This window comes from Zonotrichia leucophrys, chromosome 4A (genome assembly GCF_028769735.1).
Source record: "Zonotrichia leucophrys gambelii isolate GWCS_2022_RI chromosome 4A, RI_Zleu_2.0, whole genome shotgun sequence".
Taxonomy (NCBI): domain Eukaryota; kingdom Metazoa; phylum Chordata; class Aves; order Passeriformes; family Passerellidae; genus Zonotrichia; species Zonotrichia leucophrys.
The window spans coordinates 1,706,525-1,732,144 of record NC_088174.1 but is presented as its reverse complement, the minus strand read 5'-3'; the positions used below and the strand labels follow the sequence as shown (position 1 = coordinate 1,732,144).

General features: G+C 48.5%; 1 protein-coding gene across 2 annotated transcripts in view; it reads right to left on the bottom strand.

Moving 5' to 3' along the window:
* LOC135447866 (vascular endothelial growth factor receptor kdr-like) overlaps window positions 1-25,620 on the bottom strand; it is a 132,329-nt gene that overhangs the window by 75,768 nt on the left and 30,941 nt on the right. For both annotated transcript variants that reach the window (XM_064713032.1, XM_064713033.1), the window contains exons 2-4: window positions 19,382-19,478; window positions 15,380-15,582; window positions 4,606-4,733 (exon numbers count right to left, since the gene is read on the bottom strand). In XM_064713032.1, the coding sequence (XP_064569102.1) occupies window positions 4,606-4,733; window positions 15,380-15,582; window positions 19,382-19,478 (428 nt within the window). The remainder of the gene's footprint in view (window positions 1-4,605; window positions 4,734-15,379; window positions 15,583-19,381; window positions 19,479-25,620) is intronic.

Below are 25,620 nucleotides of genomic sequence, written 5' to 3'. Positions count from 1 at the left end.
TTTCCCTCATCCCTTCTTTGGAAATCCTTATGCCCATCTTATGTGAATTTTGTGGGGTGATCTTTTCGCAGGTGTTTCCTCCCAGTGCCACATGGAGCTACCACACATTTTCCTCATTGTACTTTAAAACCTGTGTGAAGTTAGACTCTCCTAAAATCAGAATTGTTCACTAACTCACCTGACTGTGGTTATCTATGAGCTCTGGTCTGTGGGCACTCCCCAGATTCTCTCTAACCCACAGAAGGGGAGAGACACTCTCAGAGCACCCCAAGGATTGCCATGGAAGCAGCCTGGGTGACTTAGGAGGTGTAAATCATATAAATAAAGGGACTAAAGCAATTTTTGGTCTAAATTCATAAATACTTGTAACGTTGTGAGATTCTTGAAAAAAAACCCTCAATTCTGCTTATGAGGAAGAAGTGAGAATAGAAAAGGCAAAGGTGGAAAATAAACTGGAGCAAAAATTCATTTAATGAATATGAACCCTCCTCTGTCTACCCTTGGACAACACCAGTGCTCTCAGATCTCATGTGTGGAAGTCATTTCCCTCATCCCTTCTTTGGAAATCCTTATGCCCATCTTATGTGAATTTTGTGGGGTGATCTTTTCGCAGGTGTTTCCTCCCAGTGCCACATGGAGCTACCACACATTTTCCTCATTGTACTTTAAAACATGTGTGAAGTTAGACTCTCCCAAAATCAGAATTGTTCACTAACTCACCAGAATTAGTGTTCACTAACTCACTAATTCACTCACTCTCCCAAAATCAGAATTGTTCACTAACTCACCTGACTGTGGTTATCTATGAGCTCTGGTCTGTGGGCACTCCCCAGATTCTTTCTGTCCCACAGAAGGGGGGAGACACTCTCAGAGCACCCAGGGATTGCCATGGAAGCAGCCTGGGTGACTTAGGAGGTGTAAATCATAGAAATAAAGGGACTAAAGCACTCTTGGGTCTGAATTCATAAATACTTGTAACGTTGTGAGATTCTTGAAAAAAAACCCTCAATTCTGCTTATGAGGAAGAAGTGAGAATAGAAAAGACAAAGGTGGAAAATAAACTGGAGCAAAAATTCATTTAATGAGAATGAACCCTCCTCTGTCTCCCTTGGACCACACCAGTGTTGAGCAGCTTGGCTTTTGTTGGGGGGAATAATCAGTTTATTGTTATTATTAACACACAGGGAAATCCTCTATTTGCTAAAGGGAATGTAATTTACTTTCCAAAAATTTTGAAAATCCTGGATTATAATGTACAAAAGAACTTAATGAAATTAAAAGAGCTCCCTGAAATGCCTGAGGGGGAGTTCAGGGGTTTGCAGGTGGGGAAATGGAAGCACAGGTAGCTCTGGCTTTCCCAGCAGGACACAGGGAGGCTCTTTAGGACTGAGGATGCTCTTTGGAGAGTTGAGATCACTTCTGCCCCAAAAATGAAAAGTTTGGGCAAACCTCAGTGTGCCTGCAGTTACCTCATGGTAATTAACTTTATTTGCTTCTCCCTCCTCCTCCTCACACCCTGGCTGCTCAAAGGTGAGGCAAGGGGAAGTTTTCCTTTTCAGAGAGACCCTGCTTCAGCTTTGGGAGCTAACCAAGGGACTGAAAGCAGGAATTTCACCCCTGATGGAACAGTTTGGCTCCTATTCCTGTTGTGGGCAGCTCCTGTTGGTCTTCCAGCAGTCAGGACTCTGGTTTGGCAGGGCAGCTTAAATTGGATTCAGTTTAAACAATCCTCCTGTTCCACACAGCTTGCAGCTTGGGGCTCTGGCACACAAGTGACCAGGCTGGCCTTGGTTTGGGTCAATTGTTACAATTCCAGCATGGACCAAACCCAGAGGAATTCTGGCTGAGGAACTGGTGATGCTGCATTGGAAGGGGGGACAGCCAGACAGTCGCTGTCTTTTGGAGCAGCATTTGTTCTGACAGCAGTAGGAAACAAAGATCTCTTGTAAATGCTTTTGAAATAATCAAGCTGTGGCATCTCTGTTTAGAACCATGAGGAAAAATAGGAAAAATTACAGAAAGAGATCTGAAACCTGAGGCATAATCATGCTTTAGCACTCGTGAAGGTCAAAGCTGGAAGTGGCAAATGCACACTGAACCAGATCAGTGACTAAACAGATCTGACATGACGGAAAAAGCTCTTTTTGCCCCGAATTAAAATCACATTAAGCAAAATTAAAAGCCTGAGCTGTGTGTCTTAAGCATGAATTTGTTAATAACAAAGATGATATATTGAGATAGCAGGGATCTGCTTAGTATAAGCAGGAGGTACCTTTCTCTGAGCATGTTTAAAGAGAGTACAATGATTTTAAAGTATAATGGTAACATAAGGAACTTAATTTACAGTGGCAAAGAGTCCATTTTCCACAAGAATAATAAAATGTGATAAAGCTGAACTTCAAGGTTTGGCAGCTCTGCTCCCCAATGCCTGGAGGAAGGGGGAAGGAAAAATAACCCTACTCAGGAGGCCCTTTTCAACACCACACACAGATTAAACATCTTCATAAAATATTCACAAATACCTATTTAAACAATCAAACAAAAGAGCGTCATTGCTGCTCGAAGGAAATCACAGTGGCTTTCCTCCCTTTGAAGTGTTGTCCTCCCTGTCCAGTTGTCTCCTGGAGATTAAATTTGGAAGGAGAGGATGTTCTAAATTTGTCTGATGGGCTGGCTCACCTCTCCTCCCCCTTGCTCACCTCCGCCCCTGTCCTGCCCCGCTTCCTCCCGGCGCTGTGGGGCTGCCTTAGGGCTGCAGCTTTTGTGTTCTTCAAACCCTGCCCTGCATCAGTGTCTCACTCTAAACTCCATCCACAGTGTACTGCCTTCACATTTTGGTCAGACAAAACAATTCTGACTGAGATTGACACTCTACTGCCTCAGGCCCTGAAAAGTATCAATAAAAGTGAATTGGGGGCAGCAAACTGGGGGAATGTGACTTCACTGCCTGAAGCTGGAATTGGAGGATTAACCCCTGATATGTAAATGGACCAAATTTATAATTGTCTGAAAAACTCATGACCATCGTCCATCCTGGGTGTGTCCTTGGTGGTTTCTGCACTGCCCAAGGTGAACATACTGAAGACCTTTAATAAATTCCCACTTTATTCTCTTAATCCTGTCTAGCCTCTGTTCCAGGCAGCCACTGAAGGCATCAGTGGGATTCCCAGCCAGGGCAAAGCCAGCAGTGCCATCCACAACTGGATCCCAGAGCTTCCCGAGGTGCCACATCCCAGCAGTCCCAGCTCCTTTGGGAGCTGTGCCCAACCTCTGCCTCCCTGCCCTGAGCCCCAGCTGCTCAGCCTTGGAGGGGGAAATCTTCTGGGGACAGCTTTTTCTGGGAGACATTTCAGTTGGAGATTTCATTCCAGCAGCCAGGCTGCAGTTTGTGTTTGGAGAAATGACTGGGAATTTAGCTGGGAATCAGGAAAAACAGGGCTGTCCATCAATAATAAACGTGGAAATGGGAATTCCAAGGCCACCCTGATGCTGCCAGGGTCTGCAGCTCTGCTCCAACCATTAATTTGGTGAAGCAGGCTCAAATCAGAGGGGGATGTTTCATTCTTATAGCCAAGGAGGGAGGTGGTAACACTTATCCAGCCTAAAATGATAACTGGAGAGGAGCCTCTTTCCACACTTTTTAAATCCCTGCTGATGAAATTTAAAATTAGAGATCTCCAAAGCAATAAGGCCCCTGCTGTCCCTCTGCACCTCTACTGGGAACGTGCCATGGGTGATTCCCGTGATTCCATGTGCTGCCTCCCAGGAGAAGGGGACATCTGAGGCATGGAACTGCCATGAGGAGCAGAGATGCTTAGACCCCTCTCTGCCATATCCAGAACAGCCTCATCCCTCACAGTCCCTCCAGAACAGGCTGGAAAAGGGGCACAGGATGAGCTCCTGTTCCCTTCAGGATTTCCTGAGCTGTCAGACTGGCAGGGGAAGGGAAGGGCACAGAATTCCTGACGCAAAATGCAGGATTGGAGCCAGGAGACCTCTGTCCTGTTCCTCACTCCATGACAGGCTAGTCTGGAGTGCAGTTCTGAAACCCTTTAAATGAGTGACTCTATCGACTGATCAGGGCCCAGACCTTAAATTTCCATTTTTATTATCCCAAACAGCCTTGGTCTGCACAGACTGTGCTGTGACCTTGACATTCAGGTGTAACTGCTGCCAAAGGGATGGATGCTGGAGCCATCTATTCCCAAGGCTGAAACTTGGTTTGAATTGATGAAATGAAGGAAAAATGGGCAATTGTTCTAAGGAGGTTCAAGGTATAAAGAGAGAACCTTTCAGAGAGAGCCAGGTGTTATGCAAAGAATTTTGAAGGAAAATAGTGCTTTGTCATCTACCTCTGCCAATTTATGGAGGAACACCAAGCCACAACATAAAAGAAAATGTGCTCAACTCAGCCTAATCCCCAAAAAATCCTTTTACCCAGTTCAACAGTAACACACTGCAAGAACAGGTTCACGTTTGTGGATTTTCAGGGTCTTTGCTATTATTTATGGAATTTACCCAGCTTTATACCCTTAAATTTTTGGTTTTTCCCACTTTCTTGGTAGCCTAGACCTTGAACTGAGCTTTTCTGAAGCCCCCTCTTACCTGGATGAGCTTGGGTTTGATGTCTGGGGAGGTGACCCGGCAGGGGATCACCACTGTTTTCTTATCATCTGTGATGTAGATGATGTCAGGGTGTTCTGGGTGCATCTCCACAAATGGATTCCTGTAGTCTGCAGGGAAGAGAACACGGATTGGGAAAACTGCTCAGTCACTGGAAGGGCACAGCAATGAGCACTGAGCTGCCCAGAAACTCCCTTGGGGTCAGGACATGCAGTGACACCCTGCCACTGTCACACAGGGGTTGGAGCCAATGACCATTGCATTTAGCCCCATGTTCATCCAAAAATTGCCCAGAATGGCACATTTCTGTGCAGACACATGAAAACTGCATGGATTACCAGCTCAGGATACTTCTGGGCTTTGGGAGCCCCCCTGTCCTTCACCTGGGGATAGCAACATGCATTTCTTGACTGATGACAACCTTTGCTTAAGGAATGTCTTGGAAAAGGGTTGTCAGCTGGAATTAACCCTCAGAGAATCAGCTTGGTGCAAAGCTGGAGCTACTTTGCCCCTCAACTCACCCCAGTTTCACTCCCAACCACACCAAGGCAGGGATGGACACAGCAGGGTGGCCATGCTGCCTTTTGTGGGGTTTGGAGGTTCATTTTAGCCCTGAGAACTGGGAGTTTTGTCCTTGGCAGACAAAAGGAACCATGGGCTGCATCAGGAGGAGAGCAAGTGTTGGTTGGAGCTGTGTGTGTGACAGGCCACATTCAGGTGGTGATGGTGTTTTACAAAGGCACTGTGCAAGGACCAGAGGTGTGGGATTTGTGTGAGCACCTGGGACAAGGGGCTGAGGATGAGCACTGGACCCAAGGCAGATAAAGACCCAAAATCTGGCTGATTTCTCTAATTTCTAGTGCTGGTTTTTTATGCCAGCTTTTCTTCCACGCCACTGGTTTATTCTGGCTGTGCTTTGGCGTAAGGGCATTGCAGGAAACGTTATGTGAGAGAGATTAATTAGAATTAAAACATTAGATCTCTAATCTTCCCACATTTAGGAAGTTTCAGATACACATCTGAACTTTCTGGTCAGGCAGGCCCTGGTTCTAATCAAGCCTTGAGCTGAGAAACCTGATCTTTGAACTATAACTTTGTAGTTTGGTCCAAGCCCCAAAATAAATAGGAAATATTTATACTCATTCCAGTGACTCGTGCACTTTCCCAAAAATGCAAAATTCTCCTGTTGAGTCACATTATGAAAATGTGTTTAGTGTTTATCCCTGCAGCTTAATCCCTCTGCAGTCTTGCTTTCCAGTTGAGCCACACTGGGAGGTATCAAATGTGACAATATTTTTATTCTACTTAAAAGAAGACACTGGATAATTAAAAGGAGATCATTGGGTTATTTGTGATAGGAAAAAGCAGAGAAAGTAGATTTTTGTCTAGTGGCAACAAAGTGCAAAAAGGTGTCAGGGGAAATGCAATCACAATTATTTCTTGTCCTGTGGAGAAAAGGAAGGTCAAGGAATGTGCCACGTCACAGGGGATGGACAAGGGTATACAATGGATGGAAAAGGGTATAGGATAATGATATGGGCCAAGAGGAAATTTGCTGGGGAAAAATATTTGCTTCCTGATACCAAACTATCCACAATTCAGGATCAAATTTTGACTGAAAAGGTGGAAGCACTGAATTTAAAATTATTTCTGCCAGTATTTTTAGAAAGAATTTCAGAATAGCACTGTTAGTTTGAGAAGTAACATAAATCAAAAGAAGGCAGCTAAGCAAATATTAAAATATTGAACTGTGAAATGATTGATGCATCTTAGTCAAAACAGAATAAAATGTCTCAAAAATATTTCAAAAAATAATTATATTTTTTTGTTCAGGAAAAAATATAATTATTTAACCCATTCTCCACCATCTTTCCAAAACTCCAAGACTCATCTCTACCAAATCTTCCAATTCACAAGGGACCTAACATTAATCCACCTTTTTCCAGCTGACAACAGGACAGGTATGGTGTTACTGATGGGAAGGGAAGCAGGGATTTACAGGGCATGTGACAGAAGCTGCATTTCAGTCCTAACTGATTTTTAATAGCAGCCTGCCCCTGAATTGCCACATGTCCAACCAGGGGCTGCAGATCAACTATCCCAGATAAGCTACAATCTGAATTGGAAGCCAAACTAGATAAATCTGAATTTCTACCATCACTTTTGGAAATCTTGATGGTATCTTAAAATCACCGTGCACTTAGCAGCAGCAAGAGGCAGTTTCTGGGTGATAAAGATTGGGAAAAGGAAAGGATGGCTTCAGCTATGGTGACTGTTAATCAATGTGGGTGCTGGGTCTCCTGGGCATCAATCTCACTGTCTTTAAAAAAATAAAAAGAGGAAAAGGATTTTTATTTTATGGGTTCTCCTCTTTGCTAAGCCAGTGAGGTGTCCTAGAGCAGATGGCTGTGATTTGTGTTATCTCAGTGACTTGTGTTATCTTAGTGACTTGTGTTATCTCATTGCTTTATCCAGTTTATACCCAAGCCTGGAGAGTTCTCTGCTTATGAAAGGGCTTTTCCTTCTCTGCTTCCATCTGCAGTATCAGAGCTCTAAAAAAGGTGGGGATACCTGTGAGTGGGATACCAGTGGATGGATACCTGTGGGAGCCACTGGGATTGGCCCAGTTGGTCAGAGCAGGGTGCTAATAAAGCAAATGTTGTGGTTTTGATCCCTTTTTGGGCCATTCACTTAAGAGGACTCCATGATCCTTGGGGGTCCCTTCCAACCTGGAATATTCTGTGATTTCAGCTCCTGGAGTGGGGTTCTGCTGTGGCAGCAGCTTGTGGGGCTCTCCTGCTCCAGCTGTGACATGAGAGCCCGTGCAGGAGGTGAGGGCTGCACTTTGGCCATCGGGGACAGTGACAGGCCAGGCAGCTGCAGGGGAAGGCCAAGCACCTGGGTCTGTCCCTGAGGCCAGGGAGGCTTTGTTCCCCTCCCTAACTGTGGGACTCTGGGCAGAAGGAAAAAACAATGTCACAGAATCCCAGAATGGTTTGGGTTGGAACCCTAAAGCCCATCCAGTTCCAAGGGCAGAGACATCTCCTACCATCCCAGCTTGCTCCAAGCTCCATCCAGCCTGGCCTTGGACACTTCCAGGAATGGGATAGCCTCAGGTATCTCAGTCATCAAGCACTAAAGAGCCCCAGGACATGAAGAAGAACTCAAACCTTGTGTGTCCTGCTCCAGCTGCTCCAAACCCCCTCCTAAGCAGGAGCAAGGCAATGCCATTGGGAAGGAGAGGCTTTCCAGCACTTTCCAGGCAGCTGGGCTGCTCACTTAGCAGATAAGCAAATATGAAGTGGCTCGGCTTTGGGGCTTAACAGAATGGCAAAGGATAAATTCTGAGCTAATCAACTGCCAGCTGATACCTTTGTTATGGTTTGTGCAGACAAAAAACCGAAACCCCTCAGTAGTTCAGGCTGACAGTGGCGTGGACAAATGATCTGCTGGAACATCAGGAGTGTCACTGCCAGCTTTACAACCACGCTCACCACCTCCAGTCCACCAGCAATCAGTTAACTCCTTGTAAAAAAGTCTCTCAGAGACAGAACTTCTTGAAACAAAAGGGACAGGGTCACTTTTCTTTAAAAATGATAACCTCAGCCTGGAGGAAGATCTCCAGTTCCAGGTGGTGTAAATCAATTGCACTCAAGCGTTGCAATCTGGAGAGCTGTGGCATGGGAAATGCAGGTGTTGTCCTCGCCCCAGTCACCGGCACTGAACTCTGAGGGGAAATTCCTCAGCAAAGAAACCCTTTATGAAAACAGAGTATTTCCCTGTAGCTTGGCGCATCTGTTCCTCCCGAGCTGGGAAGGTGAAATGCCCTATGAATTTCACCCAGAAAGAAACACCCAGCAACTCCCAGGGGATAATTAAAAAGAATGATTTACCGCGGGCTGCAAAGCTCGTTACACGCGAAGAAAGACAAGAGCTGAAGCACGGTGGGGACTTATCAGCTGCAGCCGCAGCTCGGAGCCGAGGGAAAGGCCCTTGCAGGGCTCTCAGACTGCATGTCTGGCTGCCCAGGTCAGTGGAAGTTTGCAGGAAGCCCAGGCACACCAGGGTGTTGCTGTTTCCCCAGCAGGGCCCGGCAAGGAACACAAACACAGCCAAGGAAGCGGCGGCAGCGGGATGGGGCGGGAAGGGCCTGCCCGGCTCCGGGGACAGACAGACGGCGAGCGCGGAGCGCACAAAAGCAGCTCTAAGGTCAAATATTTTCCTTCAGGCACTGAAACCCTTCATGTTGAGATGCTCGTAGTGGCCAGGAGGAGATGAATTGCTGCTGGAGATGAGATTTGGGAGGGTTTCCAGCTCAGCTGGGCAATCTCAGATGTCCCCTCACACCTCCCTAGCCCGGAGCCGAGGGGTTTAAACCCCTCAGCGCTGAACTCAGCAGGTTGTGGACTCAGTTTCTCCTACAGTTCTTTATTTCCGTGTCTGTGCCTCTGCAACCTCCTCCTGACACACACACACACACACAGGATTTTATACAGGATTTGGGCTTTTTTTTTTTCATTCCTGCACCGTGACAGCGATTTGTCTGGTGGTATTTGTCTCACAGCCGAGCCTCGGAGCTGACATCGCCTCTCCCTTCAGGTGCCTCCAGCTCCGAGGATGATGAGCACGAAATGGCCTCTGAGGACAGCCATTCACTGCTGCTCATGTCCGTGAAATTCCTCAACATTCTCATTTTGCCTCTCGCTTTGTTCCAGATAAAGATAATTCCCTCGCCCTCGCCATTTATTTTCTTCACTCAGCCGTACCTAAGCTGGGGAGCCTGCACAGAGTTTCACAGGTTCTTTAAGTTCATGTTTTGACATAATCCCCATGAAGTTTGTCTTCATCAAGGTCAAAAAGCATCGAGAGGAGGTTTATAACCTGTTCTTTACAGTAATAGCAGCATTAGCAGTGCCGTGACACTTTGGGCAGAGCATTTTGGAAAGCTTCACAAGGAAACAGCCTGGCCTGCTGAATTCCCCCTGGTGACCCATCAAAGCTGCCTCTAGGTACAGGAGTAACTCCTATAAAGGCACTTGTTTTGAAACTGGATCTTTGAAAATAAAAGACCTTTCAGTTTGGCAGGCCAATGAAAAGAATTGGTGGTGGAATGTTTAGATTAAACAGAAAGCAGAATATTTTCTCTTTAGGCAAAACAAAAGTGACTGCAAAACCCCCAGAAGCCATTCTGAGTCAACATGAAGCATTCTGTTTTGGTCAAATGAAATGCATTCTTCCCCTGGAGATTACTGTTATGAACACAGGAATATTTGTAGAGAAAAAAATATTACTCTAAAAAGTGTTAACTTCAAAAATTCTAGAAGCAAAATCCTTCTTGCTGCCAAGCAAATAAAGGCAAAATGGAAAGATTTATATTTAAAAAATCCCAACAAAACACCACAGAAAAAGAAGCCTCCATGCTTTGTCTGGAATTATGTTTCAAGCAGCAGAAGAATTTATAAATTCTGACCCCCACTGGATTTTAGGCAGGTTTGACTTTGTGGAAAATACTCCCCAGTTTTACCTGAAGCCCCATTAAGAACAGGTCTCCCACCTGGGGGAGGGCTCAGCAATTAGCAGCTACTGAGTGGATAAAAACCAGGAAGGAAGCAGTGGAGGAAGTGTGTGTGATTCTGGCCTTTGGGCTTTCATTTAGAAATTCTTGATCCATGGGGAAGGATCCTCTCTCCCTGCTGGGCTGCCAGGAGCTGGCACTGCTCACTCATCACATCCTTCAAGTCTCCTCTGCTTTAAAGTGAGACCCTGCAGGATGTGATTTGAAGACACCGAATGCCTTGATTCAGAGCTAAAAGCATCCTGCTTTTCCCTTGGATGCAGCCCTCAGTCCTGGAGGGTCCTGCCCAGGGCACAGTCTGTGCTCTGTGTGCTCTGACACCGAGCTGGGATGTGCAGCCAACCCTCCCAGCACTGCTGTGGGCAGGGACAGCCACTTCATCTGCAGGGCACACAGCTCAGCAGCTGCCTATCTCAGCTGGCCCAGGTCTGGCAGCAAGTCTGCAGCCTCAAAGAAAGAAGAAATGCAGCTCCAGCTCTGTTCCCACTGGTAAAATCTTGGGAAAAGTGAGCCAAAGCCCAAAGCTGTCACCCCAGCCCTGCAGTTCTGCTTCTCACTTTCTGATTATCTCTGCGAACTGTCAAGAGGATTAGGGAGGCAGGAATCAGCTTCAAAGAACATCAGAAGCAAAATATGATCTCATCTGAGGGGCACTTCCATGCACTTCCAGCCTCTTTAGATATCTCATGGTGGGAAAGGGATGAGGCCAAGGGGCTGCTCATCCCTGGGCTGTGGCTGGTGTGAACTCCACCCTGGTGCAGCACTTGGACCACCTCTCCTCACTCTCTTGGGACCACTCTTTTCACTCCTGCCCTTCCCTGGGGCTGACCAGCAGGGAGATGCTCCAGCAGGACAAGTTGTGCTTGGATGCATTGCCCTATTCCCTCTGGAATGGCCTCAGCCATTCATGCTCCCATAAAAATGTCTGTCTTGCTTCAAATTTGATTTCCAGTCCTTGTGCTCTGGAGTCCTGGCAGGGCTGCACTGTGGCTGGTGCCTTCATTGTTCCCACATGAGCTTTACAAGGAGCCAGAACTCAAATTTTCTGTGGGGGCATCTTCTGGATTTCCTGTGCTCTTGTGAACACCAGTGCTGAGAACCAAAGAGAGACTCCCTCAGTCTTGTGCTCCTCTCTCACTACCACTGAGGTGGTGAAAAACCAGTAGCTGATGGCTCTGGGTGGGAACACACTGTTCAAATGTTCACTGATTAATTCTCCACTGTTAAAATGTTTGTGTGTTCAAAGTGAGCCCCCCTGGAATGAGCAGGAATTGGGGAATCCACCCTGTTCAGCTCAGCCCCTGGTGGCAGCCAGCACTGGGCTCACACACAGCATTTTGGGCCTGTTGCACTCCCCACTCCCAGAGGAGGTGGGACTGATGTTTCTGAAGCAGTTACTTGAGAAGCAGCTCTATCATGGCCATAATTATTTCAAGAAATAGAATAACAGCCCTGCTTTGCATAAAAGACGAAGGATGCCGCTGGCCCCATGCATTGAGGAGGTGCCTCTTTTAGCCTTGCATCTAAGGCAGAGCAAATGCCATTGGGGGTGGGCAGGAATCCCAGCTTGGAAACCTGAGGAACTTTTCCAGACACATTTTGGCAAGATGTGCCCAGCTCCAGTGACCTCAGCACTAAATTCACACAAGGTGGAGGCAGCAGGACTGGGTGGGCTCGTTCCTTGCTCTGATCACTGACTCAGGGGTACAAAATGTGCAGCAGATCCTTGACTGTGACCCAGGGGCTGCTGGGGGAACATGGAGCTGAGGCAGGACTTGAGCCAGGAGCTCTTCCAGCTGACCCCCCCAGGACTCTGACTTTGCTGACACTGACAGTATTTCAAATAGCTGAGAGCTGCAAGTCCTGACTCCTGTCTAGACTGGAGCCTGGGGTAGCCCTTTGGGAAGGTGGAATGAATTTTTTTGCTTGATGTGCCCTTTTCTTCCTCCTTCTCTAAGCCATGTTACATTTTCTGTGTGCTGGGAATGTCTGTGTGTATATGTGAGACAGGAAAGGCAATGGGATATTGAAAATGTGGGATGTGGGACCTGGCATGATGGAAAAGATGGAATAAGGGGTGGATGCTGACCTGTTTTTTTCTGGGATAGTTTTTTTCCTAGCTGGAGCAGTCCTGTGTTTTTGATTCAATATAATAATAAAATGGATAATGCACTGTCAAGAGGACTGTCTGTATTTTCACACACCTGCCCTGTCCCTTGGCACAGGGATCCCAAAGGCTGCAATAAATGGGGATATTCCTCCCAGGGAGGTTTCCCTGGTCAGGAGGGGCAACTGCAGAAGGCAGAGGGAAGCAGATGCTGTGTCTGGGTGGCTGTGGCAGCATTTCCCATGGAGCTGCCACTGCAGTGTGGGACCAGACCCTGCCTTTCCCTGCACAGATTATCCCTCAGAGCTGAGGTGGAATTAACTCTGTTAAGAACTCCCAACTATTTCTGTTCCAGCCCTGGGCTACTCTGTATTTCCAACAGGGAGAAGGGGTTGTCTTCCTTTTAGTGATGGTCCTTGGGACTTGCAGCTGCAGCAGGAGGCAGAAAAGAACAATTAATTCAGGATGAAGCTCCTGAGCTGTGCCTCCCTCAGTGCCCAAGCACAGCTGAGGGGTGGCAGCTGCCCCTCCTGACCCTAGGGACGAGCAGGGTCACAGCTCCACCACCCCACAGGGAGAGCTGTGAGTGCCAGGTCCTGCCAGAGCTCCCAGAGCCCTCCAGGGAGGCTGGGAAAGCAGGAGCAGCACAGGAAATAATGGCCAATAACAGGGCTTCCAATACAATCGTGTTCTCATTTTGGTGTCAAGCAGCCAGCCAGGAATGAAGGGAAAATACCATTCCCCTTCCTTTTTTGGCAATAATGGCTTGTAACCTCAGAGGAATCTGCAGCCTTCAGGGGCTGGCTCCACATTTTCTGCCTGCACCTGGCTCAGCCTCACAAACACGCCCCTGAGCACTTTCTCTCACCACAAAACATCCACAGAGATGAGCTATGGGCCTCACTCCTGTCTGGCACTGCCAGGATCTGAGAGTTCCCTCACGTGGAGACAGCTGATGGGATTCTCAGTGCTGCCCAGACACTGCCACAGCAATTTCCTTCAAAAGGCATGTTTAGATATTGAAGAAAGCCATAGGTGTGCTCTGAACTCCTTCTTTAAGTCCAGAGCAGTTTCCTGGTCCCCAGGACAGCTTGCTGGCTTCTAACAAATATCCACAGGAACCAAATGGCAGGAAGAGCATGCCCTGAGGACAGATCCATGCTGAGGTATAAATAGCTTAATTTCACAGGCCAAGCAGCTTCCTCAGCCTGGCAGGGCAGATCCCAGCAGGAACCTGCAGCTCCTGGGGCAGAGCTCTGCTTTGGGGTGCACAGGACAAGCCAGAGGATTTTCCACCCACTGTTCCTTCCATGGCTTTTCAAGCACAGGAGTCTGAGTAAGAGCTTTTAGAGCAGGGAGGACGTGGGACACAATTGAAGTGCACCTGAGAGGGTGATTTTGTGCTGGTTGTCAGGAGAACCTTGGCAAGCAGGAGCACATCCTGCCTTTTTTTTTAGATCAGCTCTGTTCCAAGAGCATCCCTGGCGAGGCATTTCATAACTTGGGATATTTTCTTCAGGAAAGTGCTCAGGCAGTCCCAAAAGATCCACAACGTTTCCTGCACGTGCTCCTGCCACAGAGTAATGAGGGGCTGGGTAGGCAGCCAGGGCACTGAATCTGGACAGAGAATGGAGTTTCCTGGAGCGTGGGACAGGCTGGGTTAACAATGTTGGACCTGGGGCATCTGAGCTGGGTGTAATGGGAAAAGGAAACAGCTCAGCACAAGGACCAGGGTGGATAAAGCAACCAGAGCACCAAGAAAAAAACAGAGAGAGGAAATAGAAAGGGAGAAAAAAAAAAGACTTCAGGAACTAAGAAGTAATGCCAAAAAACCACTTTCCAATTAGAGGAAAACTTGCTGGGAAAGCAGGATAAGGGTAAAATGGGGCTGTTTTCAACAGGCAGGAAAGTGTCACCCACATGAATCGAGCAGGTGTGTTCACCTGGAGGTGCAAAAGCTGAATTTAGCTGTGTGGGCATATCAGAGTCCCCTGGGAGATGGAAATCACTTCTTGTGTTGCTTCACCATCATTGGCAACACCCCGAGACCCTGAGTCAGAGCTGAGAGCAAAGATTTTTGTTTTCTGGAGGTGTAGGTTTGCAGCTCTCTTCAAATACCATCGGACAAACTCACTGCCTCTGCAGCATTTGTGTAAGAGGATTCAAAGAAGCACAAATTGGCTTTTACCAGGAAAATGAAATTAATTCACATGATTATTTGTGGGGAAGCGAAGGCTGAGCCCATCCAGCACCAGAGGAGTTCATGTCATCTCCTATTCAAGGCACTAAAAGTCATCTCCTTCATCTGAGGAGTCACAGTCTCAGCTTGGAAGATCCAAGATGATTCAGTGTTTAGTAATGCATTTGTCAAGTAGATTTGAAAAAAACTCAGCATTTGGGGGGAATATTCTAACAAAAATTCCCATTATTGGAATGGTGGTTGAATAGGTTGCATTCACTTAATCACAGAGGACCATGCTCCTCTGAAGTTCCTGCTTCCATTAATTCCTGGATCTGAACTCAATGATTCTGAAATGTGGGGGAGAGGCAGCTCAAAGGGAACAAAAATGAGCAATGGGACACTTTTTACAGTAAAATATATGCAATGCGGTCACCCAGCTCTGCTAGGAATGTCTCACAGATATAGGGACAAATGTGTAGGAGGAGAGGAATTACAAAGCATCCTGCTGGGAAGGGGAGGAAGGGAAAGAGAGAGGGCTTGAGCATTCAGGATGAGTCTTTGGAAAAGCAATGTGACAGCAAAGTCCTTTAGGATTGAAGAATTTATTCTTAAAAGGAAAGGATGTTTAGGAAGTATCTGTTATTTGGGACACTAAACTGATGGGACAATCCAGCTTTCAAGTCCTGGAACTGAACAGGATGGGTAATCTGGTTCTCACATCCATGTCCCTGAGAATTCAGCTGCCATGAACACCCAGATGCATTTGGTCTGTTCAGAGTGTCAGAGCTTCTGCTCCCTCCTGGGCCAGCGGAGAGGTGGAAGCCCCTGCCCTGCTGGTTCTGCCTCAGGCAGCTCCCAGAGCCCACCACCATTGAAAAAGCAGAATCCTTACCTTGGACAAAGACATAGATGCTGGCCACGAGCCCCTGGTGCTCGGGGGTGCTGCTGGGGGCACAGCTGAGGTAGCCGGTGTCGTTGGCCGTGGCTCTCCTGAGGACGAGCTGGCTGCAGCCCAGCCCGGGCGCGTCGCGGCAGCCGCTCACGTGCACCCGCGGGCTGTCCTCCCTCAGCTGCCAGCTCACCGACGGGGCTCCCCTGCCAGCACAGCACATCCAAATCACACTGCATTCAGGCAAAAATGGGCCTTCTTTCTGGCCACTCCTTCCCACTGCTCCTACCCTTGTCACTCCCAAAAAAATTGTAAAGGTCACTGAGACTGCGACAAAATCCCCTTCCACCCATACTACGCTATTAAAGACATTCTAGGATTTGTACTAATACTTTCCCTACTCATCTCCCTGGCCCTATTCTCCCCCAGCCTCCTAGGAGACCCAGAAAACTTTACACCAGCTAACCCACAAGTCACCCCTCCACACACCAAACCTGAATGATACTTCCTGTTTGCACTTCCACCCATCAGAAACTGAGCTGGATCACCCCACACTGTTCCCCAGACATTCCTGAAATGCTCCCTGGGAACTGCAGCAAGCTCCTGGAGAAAAGTTTAATTTCTCTTCTAACACACTGCCTGAACACAAGTTTGTTTCTATAACACTGTATTTTAGCCACTTCAAACATTACAAAGCATCAGATAAAATTATATGTTTGTTCAAGGAGGAGGATTTTGCATATTTTAACTGCTAAATTAATGTATATTTTCTTGCACTGAGGTTGCATGGAGAGATGAGGATATTTATGTAATTTTTCATCTCCTTTCTTGCTTAATCAGCAGTGACTCAGTCTTGATTTTTGTGAAGGGCCTGAAACTAATCAGGTTACAAGTCTGGGAATATCTGCTCAGGACACATTTTTTCCAATTCCCTTTGTGGCAGCAGCCAGAATATCAAGCCAGGAGGGCAGAGGATGAAACATTCGCCCCACCTGACCCTTCTGTTGCTGAATCTCTGAGCACAGCTCATGAAAAATGCAATTCCATGGAGTTCAGGACAAAAAGCAGGGCCTGGGTGTCACCTGCTGTGAGACCCAGAGCTCCCAGGTGATCTAAGTCACAGCTGGATGTGCTGGAAGCATCAGGCCATGGCAGCAGGAGCTCCTGGAGCTCCCTCTCAGGGCTCTGGGGATGGACCAGAGCTACCACACAGGCCTAGGAGATGAAGATGATGGTGGTTTTTGTAACAAACTGGTTTTTAGTGTGGAAACTGGCGGGTTGGGGGGTTATCTCCTGTGGATTTTCCTGGGGAAGAAGTTGGTGCTGGAGAGAGGGAGTTGTGTGTGTGTTTGCACTCTTCCTGAGAACAGGGGGGTTGGCTCCCTTCTTACTCAGAGAATTCCCACTGGCCTTTGCTGGGCTGAGGAAGGAGTGAGAACCCCTGGACTTCCCCAGCTCGGTGCTGCCAGAGAGAAATCCAGACATGCTGACCCAGGACTGAGATGGCAATGCCCAAAGTGTGAAATTCCCAGTTAGCCAAGGACTCAGAGTTCCAGCGGCCTGCAGGGGTGCAATAGGTGCAATCAGAGCATGTTTGCCAGGACATCCAGTGACATTTCCACAAACATCCTCTTGGCCCTCGTTCCTGCCCGTCCCCCTGTCGCCTTCCTGGAGAGGAGGCGGACGTGGAGCCCTTGAGGTTATTCCCAGCACCAGGCTGACGGGAGCACTGGAAAAGGGGGAATATCCTCTCTGCTGAGCAGCCTCGCCCTTGTTCTTGGATGTTCTGGTGGTTGGACAGCCCCACCCCACGTCAGAGCAGCTTCCCATTGTCCTTCCGAGCACCCAGAGCTCGGGCCCACCCTACCAACGTCACTGGTGACTCCAGGACTGGGATTGCTGGTCTGGAGTAGGGAACAGAGCCAGTTCACACGGACACAGCTCCCAGCACGTCACCGTGTCCCTGCCCCTCGTCACCCACACCCCTCTGGTGTCCATCCAAGCTCTGGTGGCTCTGCAGGGCAGCACTGGGAATTCACACCTGTGCTTCCTTAAATCTTTCTCCCCCTCCATACATTATCCTGTGGAAGGTGAAGCCTTTGGCTGTTGCTTTGGGATTTTCACACATCTGCCAGAAGGGAGTGGCAGCAGCAGCTTTGGCTCCACTATCACAAACCAGGAAATCTTGGCCAAGAAGCTCAAAAGCTCAGAGTTGAAGGGAGGATGGACATTCCTACAGACCTGCTGGGGCTGTGCCCTGTGCTGTGCCCCACACAGCCCAAATGCCCCTGGCAGGACAAGGAATTCCAGAGTTCCCTGGGCCAGGAGCTAACCTGTGAGTGTGGCAGAAGAGGCAGGAGGGCAGACATCCCCAGAGGGGCTGATCCAGGGGATCTTGCATGGAGAAACCACAGTTTCCTTCTCTTCCCAGGTTTTGAATCACCTGAGCCAAGGAGCTGAAGTGCTGCAGGCCCTGGTCCCATGTTACACCCCATGCTCACATCTTTTGTGTTTCTCAGACCTGTCATGAGGATTTCTTGCTTTGCATCCATAAAGCAATGTGGGACTGAAGTGCTCATAACTCTTTCAATTATTTATTGATTTGGTGATACGAGAAAAGTAGGGTGGTCCTCCAGATTAAAAAGGTGGGGGATGGAGAACTGCTGGGAAATGTTGATTTAATTGGCCTGGGGCACCCCAGGGACTTCGAGTCCACACAGGTTTTATGGAGAGCACCATTGAGATGTTAAAGGACTGCTCAGACTTTATTGCCATCATGTTTGCTGTTTGCCAAGCTAAAAATACCACTGGAAGGTTATTGTGACCTCGTAAGCCACATGGCAAGCTGGAGGGATTTGGAAAAAAGCTGCCTCACACTCCAGAAGACATCCCAAATTTACACAGTCTGAGCCCATTCACCTTTCACTATAACAAAGAATTAAATAGTCTGGGACAAAAATCAGAAGGGATGTGTCAGCGAAACCTAAAGCTTAGATTCATCTTCTCACTGCTTTTTTTTCCTGTTTTTAGTAACTTCTGTTGCAGGAAACCATCCAGGTAGTGGCGCCAGCCAAGGGAACCTTGCAAGAAGGTGTAAAATCCATGTGTGTGTGAGAGAGAGAATGAAATTGTCAGAGTTTGTGTTACCTTGGGCTTTTTTCCTACAACACTCTCAGAGAAAAACCTGAGAAATGTCCTCTGGCAGCAGTGAAGTGTAAAAATCCCACTCAGAACAAGTAACACCTCCATCCATCTCAGTCTGGGGCCTTTTGTGGGACCCAGCAGCTGCTGCATGTTCTGGCACAGCAGAGTGCTCTGGGTTTGCTCCTTCCTCATGTGTCAGCTGTGTCCCTGTTCCCAGAGCATCCTCTCCCTGTCAGCACCAAAATCCTGCTGGTCCTTGCATGGCTGGTGGCACGCATTGTGCCAGGACTGAGGCACTGCTGTGATTTACAGCAGCAGCACTTTGGTCTTTCACAAATCCTGGTTAAATTTGATTTAAAGAACATGTTATGTTTAAACTGGCTGGGGCTTTGAATGTACACACAGTGACTGCTGCTTATTTAAGTGTCTGTGATGGGCTAGGTGGCAGTTCCTGGTGATCTCTGTTGTTTCCTCATGGACAGGGAGCAAAGGAGTGATTTTAGCTGCAGAGGAGCTGAATCTGCCCCTATTTCAGAGAGGATTTCCAGCCATGTCCTCAAGCACAGCACATCCCACTCCCATGAGCTCTCCCCTGTGCTGACTCAGGGCTTTGCTTGGGCCCCTGAACAACACAACACAACACAACACAACACAACACAACACAACACAACACAACACAAAGAACTTGGCCAAGCTGACCCCGACTCTCCTCCCTGCTCTGTCACAGCCCATCCAGCTCCCTCCACACAGCCCCAGCTCCCAGCTGGCCCAGCATCAGGCTCTGCTCTGTCCTGGAGCTCTGCTGGGCCAAACCAATCAACACAAGGACAAAAATCCAGCGTTTTTTGGAGCAGTCCTTACCAGCATTTTATTTTTAGGGTGTCTCCTGGTGAGATGACGATTTGGTCCTTGGAAATGCTCAGCCTTGGTTTTTGAAGAAGCTCTTCCTCAGCGAGGCCTGACCCAAAAAAAGGAAGAAACCATCATTACTTTAGATGGGCTATTCAGTGGTGTCAAAGCAGCACAATGCACTCGAGACAAACTCTTTGTTTTGTAAACAGTTCCTAATTTGGGGGCCCACACAGTGCTGCATTTATCCTTGGCCAGGAGATGCCCTCAGTTTGTTTTTGTTTCCTTTATTCCTCTCTTTCTTTTCTGACACCAAGCACCTGCATTTGTGCCAGTAGTGTTTTGAGCCAGCTTTATTACTGAATTATTGCAGATTTAGGAGAACAGATCTGTATCAAAAGGATTTTGCACACATATTAAAATGGAAGGAGTCAGGTCCTTGGGAAGTAATTTGATGGGTGAGCTCATACATTACATTTTAATTGATGGGAGAAGAGAAAACAATAATTCTGGGGAGCAGCTCTGTGAAGCAGCTGTGATATTAAAGGCAAATTGGAAGACCTGGTGTTTCCCAAATGACCATTCCCAAATGAACATTCCCGAATCCTGGATCTGAGCTGAACCCCAGGCTCTGTGGGCACTGTGGTTGGGGTAGTGCTCCCAGCAGAGTCTGTGATTTTGTCAGGTCTCTGATGACCAGAGGCATTAGTGACAGCAGTGACAAAGGTCTCTCTCATCATCTCCTGGCCCAGGAAATGTCTCCTGCCTGTGGAACTGTCCCCAGGGACAATCTGAGTGTTCATCTACAATGAGACAATGTTCAGAAAGTGAAACTGAGAAGAACCAGAAGTGGAGGTTGGCCAGGCTGGTTGCTTTGTCCAAATTCAAAGTGACATAATCAAGGAGAGGAGAAACCAGGCTCTGATAAGGATCTCCACTTCCAAAGCTCTGACATTAAAGCTGTGTTTTCTTTCCCCTCCTGCTCTTCAGATTTCTCTCTTCTCCTGTGCCTCAACCTCGATAAGGCAGAAATCCTCCCTGGGCTCCCAGCACGGGCATTATTTGCAGCAGACAGGGAGATATCATATCTGGCAGAAAGAGAAACACTAGGCTTTAACTTTTCAACTGCACGAAGCAGTGATTTTCCTGCCCCCACCTCTCTGCTCTCATCTCTGAGCCGCTTGATTTCAGTAAATTGCTCTCTGCCTGGCATCAGCGTGGGCAGTGACTCACTCCCACTTTGGAGTCTCTGGCTTCTTCCAGGAGCTCCTGGAACTCCTATCAGGAACTCAGCAGATGCCAAATAACCTCATGGCACCACAGAGTCCTCCAGAGGGGATCCTGCCCAGGCACCATGGTGCTGGACTGCCCTTGGAGCCCCTGACCCTCCCTACAGACCCTGGCTGAGACTTGGAACCAGTGCTGGCCACCAGAGACAGATCCAACCCACTTTCCCTGCTCCATCTCCAAGGTCTTTTGCAGAATAAGAAGTTGGTGTCTGGACAACCCCACCTCCTTCCAGTGGCTCTGTGGGACATTATTTAGCACCTCCAAGCTGCCATTGCATGGCACGCTGGGCAAGCAGAGCAGTTGGGGGTTCCAGCCCTGCAGTTCCCATTTATTTGGGAAGCACTGCCATTCCTCAACAGCCTCAGGATGGCACACACAGGGAGCAGCATCACATTGAGCTGAGAACCAACAGAAAAAGCCCCAAACTCTGCAGGAGGAGCCACTGTCAGGCAAGCCTATCCTTGCTCTTGGCTCCAAGGCCCCTCTGGTTTCCAGGCAGAGCCAGTTCCCACTGGGAATGGGCTGAGCTTGGCACAGGTTCTCTCATGGTGCTGAGGCATTTCACAGCTCACTCAGACTGACTGTGCTGAGCTTTGCAAAAATGCTCCAGGATATGGCCAACAGCCCCCAATTTGTCTGTCAAATGCCATGAATTTGCCAGCTGAGGGGGGTTGGGGTCCCTGTAGCTCTCCCAGGATCTGCTCTGGGCTGTTGATGCTGTGACTTCAGCCAGGACTTAGAAAATCCTGGGGTTTGAAACAAAATTGTTTCTCTCCTGTTGTGCCTTCAGTTGTTCTTAGGGCTTAGGGGGGGCTCAGCTGGTGCCTCTGGAGCTCTCATGAGCAAGTGTGGCACTGTCAGAGGGTCTGGGGTCAGAGCCTGAGCTCTGCTCTGACTGTAGAATCTTCAGGCTTTTACAACATTTGACACCATTCTTGCTAAGAGAAAGAAAAGTATTTTTCAATTATTCTGGTTTTGCTTCTGAGTTACTTCTTGCCCAAAGTTTATTTTGGCTTCGGGAGCTGAAGAACAGAATAAGCAAAGCGGAATTTCAGTGCTTTTCTACTCCACAGAGGACAGGAGGAGAATTCCTGTGCCACACACATCTGGTCTCTGCTGGCAGGTGACAGAGGGTTTATATAAACACAACCTGTGCCCCTTCTGCCATACCACTGCTGAGTGGGCTGGGAAAAGAACATTTTGAGGGCAAAACAGAGAGAGTTGTAAGGGCAAGGTCAGGCTGTGCTAGGGCAGAACACCTAATGCCAAACTGGCAGAGTGAGACCTCACAATATCCCTAACATCCCCTGGCCCCTTTAGAGCTAGACTTGACTTTTAGGAGGCAAAGCTGGGGATAGCCCCAGGGTGTGTTGGATGAGGAGGATGGAACTGCTCCACTTGCATATTTGCTGTGTGTGCTTGAGGAGATTCACGCTTTTATGAAGGTGTTAGGATGCTGCAAGGGAGAATCAAGCACATTCCTGGCAGTGCACCCCCTCTTTTCCACAGCCCTGCTCCCCAGCCTTTGTCCCTAAAGCCAGGACCCAGGGTGGGGTGAGAGACCTGCTGGGCTGGGTCCTGCTGCAGCTGAAGTGCTCTGATTGCACTGCTCAGATTCCAATGCCCAGGCTAAGAGAACATTGTCCTCTCCTCCCTGATAAATAATTTTGGTCCTGCTCTAGGGCAACAAGGGTCATAAAATTAAAAGCGAGCCATCATTACTGTGCCATGACCATGGCAAAGCTCCTTGTGAGAGCCACAAGAAGAGTCCTGGGTGCCACAGCTGTCCCTGCCATCCCCTGTGGAGCTGACCCTGCTCTGGGTGTGCTCCTGGTGCAGCATCCATGCCCTGGCATGGTTTGGGATGAAGCGCTGGAGTGACAATCCTGCAGCTCTGGCAGAGGCTCTGTCTCCTTCAGAGCCACAAAGGGGTCTCAGCAGCACAAAGGGGTCTCAGCAACACATCCCCTGTGTGGGCCATGGGGGAAGGACAGGCTGCTCAGGGGAGGGACACCTCTGCTCAGGCTCCTCACTCCCTGCCCTGCCTTGGCTGCTGCCTGCCCAAGTTGACTCCAGCAAGACAAGAGCAGCACCTCCAGACTGGAGATGCCCCTGGAAAGAGCCCAGGTTGTCAGGGCCCAGGACATCCCTCTGGCTGTCCTGAGCAGCCAAGACCCCTGCCAGGGGGCTCAGAGACCCTGGCACAGAGCCCAAAATGCCTGTGGGTTTGATTATGACCCATGGAGCAAATTACCAACCTTAGATGAAGATCTGCAAGCCATGACAAATTAAGTAGAATAATAGTGAATTTGTCACAAGGTGGAAAAGTAGATTTTGGGGCTTTTAGAATAGAGGTTCAGGGGGCAAGATGGAGGGAACTGGGCGTGTCCAGCCTTTCTCCTTCTTCTTCCTGGCCTCCATCTTCTGCTGTAATGGTGGCACTCACAGATTGGTTTAGAGTAGAAACTGTCTAACGTAGGTGATAGGTATTGGAGAGTAATTGTAAACATTGTACAGGTAGTTTTTAGTATAAAGACATAACACTGCCCTGGGGGCAGGCAGAGTGCCTGGAACTGTCCTGCTGGATGGACCTCGGCAGGGCAGGAGAAAGAATTTTATAGATAAGATACAATAAACAACCTTGAGACCGAGAAATGAAGAGCCCTGACTCCTTCTTCAAGCGTCGGGCTGGGAAAAGAGATTTTCTAACTCTTCTCAGGGTCACTGTGACAAGCTAGAGATCCCAACACAGGTGAGGACAGAGCCTCTGCCCAGAGCCTCACTGCACCATTTCTGATCTGGGAGTTCATTCCTACCTCCAGTTCAGGCTTTAACATTCTGCTCTCGGCGCTGAAAACCGCAAACACAGCACAACCACAAATCCTCGGGAGCCAAATGTGAAAGGTTGACTGATACATTATCCAGGGGAGAAAAATATATTGAAAACTGCTTTTCCTGGGATAATCTGATTTTGCAGCAGGGCCAACATTAAACACGGGAGGCTCCCCAGGCAGAGGGTAATGGGTGACCTCCCTCACCTCTCTGTCAGATGGTTTCCAACTCCATCTCACTTGGCACAGGGAGATCCCTCCCACGCACAGCCTGATGCTCCATACTGGGCCCAGCAGTGAGCACGGATAAAAAGTATTTTTAATCTCTGTTCCTAATTGTAACAGCCTTCCTCCAGGCATCCTCTGGGCACTGCAGCTCTGCCTGGCACAGCTCTCACAGATGGTTGTGAGCCTGGTTGTGCCTGGGTGTGGCTCAGTGACAGCTCAATGTGATCCCTGATTAAGGATCTGGGGCTCCCTTCTGGCCACAGGGAGAGCTGGGGGAGCAGAGCCCACAGAGCCTCTGCTTCAGATGACAAGGAAATCACTGCTGGGCAGAGCAGAGAGGGCTGTGCTGGCAGCAAACGAGGCAGGTTAGGGCAGGGGATGGCACGAGGGCTTGGGCACTCAAACAGCTTTGTGCACAAGGGTGAGCTCCATGGACTCCTCACATGTGTAAAGTCACTCCTGTGCAGAGAACTGGGCCCAGGGCACCTCAGGGCCCCTTGGAAGGGACTGGGAGTCAGAGTTTAGAGCTGATTTGAGTCAGGGAAGGAGGGTGACAGTACAGGAAAAGATGAAGGGTTTAAAACTTCACTGACAAATTATCCTCGAAAGACACATAGAGAATTGAGAGAGCAAACAACCTGACCCAAAGCAGCCCCCTGAGCACAGGAAATGGGAGAGAGGCACTCAAACCACAGCAGGTCTAGAGGGGAAGTTTTCCCCAAGCACTTCTGACCCACAGCTGCATTCCCCATCATGGGGGCCTTTGCCCTCTGCGTTGACTCAGCGTTTAAAATCTGCTTTGCCATTGCTGAGGATGCTCCTGTGAGCTGTGCTTGCCTGGCAGAGCCTGGACCAGAAGCTCCAGGAACCCTCAGGAACACTGAGGGCTGTCCAGACACCACACCCTGCCCTGTGCCCAGTGAGAGGTGACCACCAGTGACAGGGGGGTGCAGAGGCAGAGCTGTCCCCTGCCCTCCTCCCAGAAAAACCTGGGCAGGGCAGACCCTCCAACCCCTGCTGCAGAACTGACTCCCAGAAAAGGACAATGCTCTCCCCTCCCAGCTGCACACCTGGAAATGAGCAGGTGTCCCTTTCAAAGGGCATTTTCATGCTTCTATCCCCAAGGAAATCTATTTTTGCTGGAATTGGAGAGCTCAGGGATTCACTGAAAAGCCATGTGTGTTTAAACCAATGGCCTGTAATCATCTTAGGATTTATTTCAAGGTTACCCCCATGAAAAGAGAAGGCACCACAGCACTGCCAGCATTATTGGATCACAAGCCTTGCAATATTTGGTGTTTTTATTAAGTCTTCAGCTCCTGGAATCAGCTTTCATTTGTTACACTCAAGTGGTTTTCTATTATTTTTAAAGGTTTAAAAAGACAGTAGCAAATAACTAAAGAGACTCATCTCCACCCCTCTTTTTGTTGTGAATTTGAACATAGGATTTTTGATTCTCCTCGACTTTAATGAAATGTTTTGTGCTCTCTATGCACAATGCAAGATCTTCTAAATGAAATGTTATTGCTGCCATTGACTTTCCCAGCAGAGGGGAAGGGAGGCTCTTGTGGGGAAGGTCTTGGCTGTAAGTCAGAGACAAAACTCCCAATTTTTGTCTTTTCTGCTGGCTGCTGAGTTCTGTATCGAGGCACTGATGGGAACTGAGTCAATGCAGAGGGCAAAGGCCCCCATGAGGGGCTGCAGGTGGGGAATGTGTGGGTCAGGACTGCTTGGGGAAAACTTCCCCTCTAGACCTGCTGTGGTTTGAGTGCCTCTCTCCCATTTCCTGTGCTCAGGAGGCTGCTTTGGGTCAGGTTATTTGCTCTCTCAATTCTCCCTGTGTCTTTTGAGGATAATAATTTGTCAGTGAAGTTTTAAACCCTTCATCTTTTCCTGCGCATC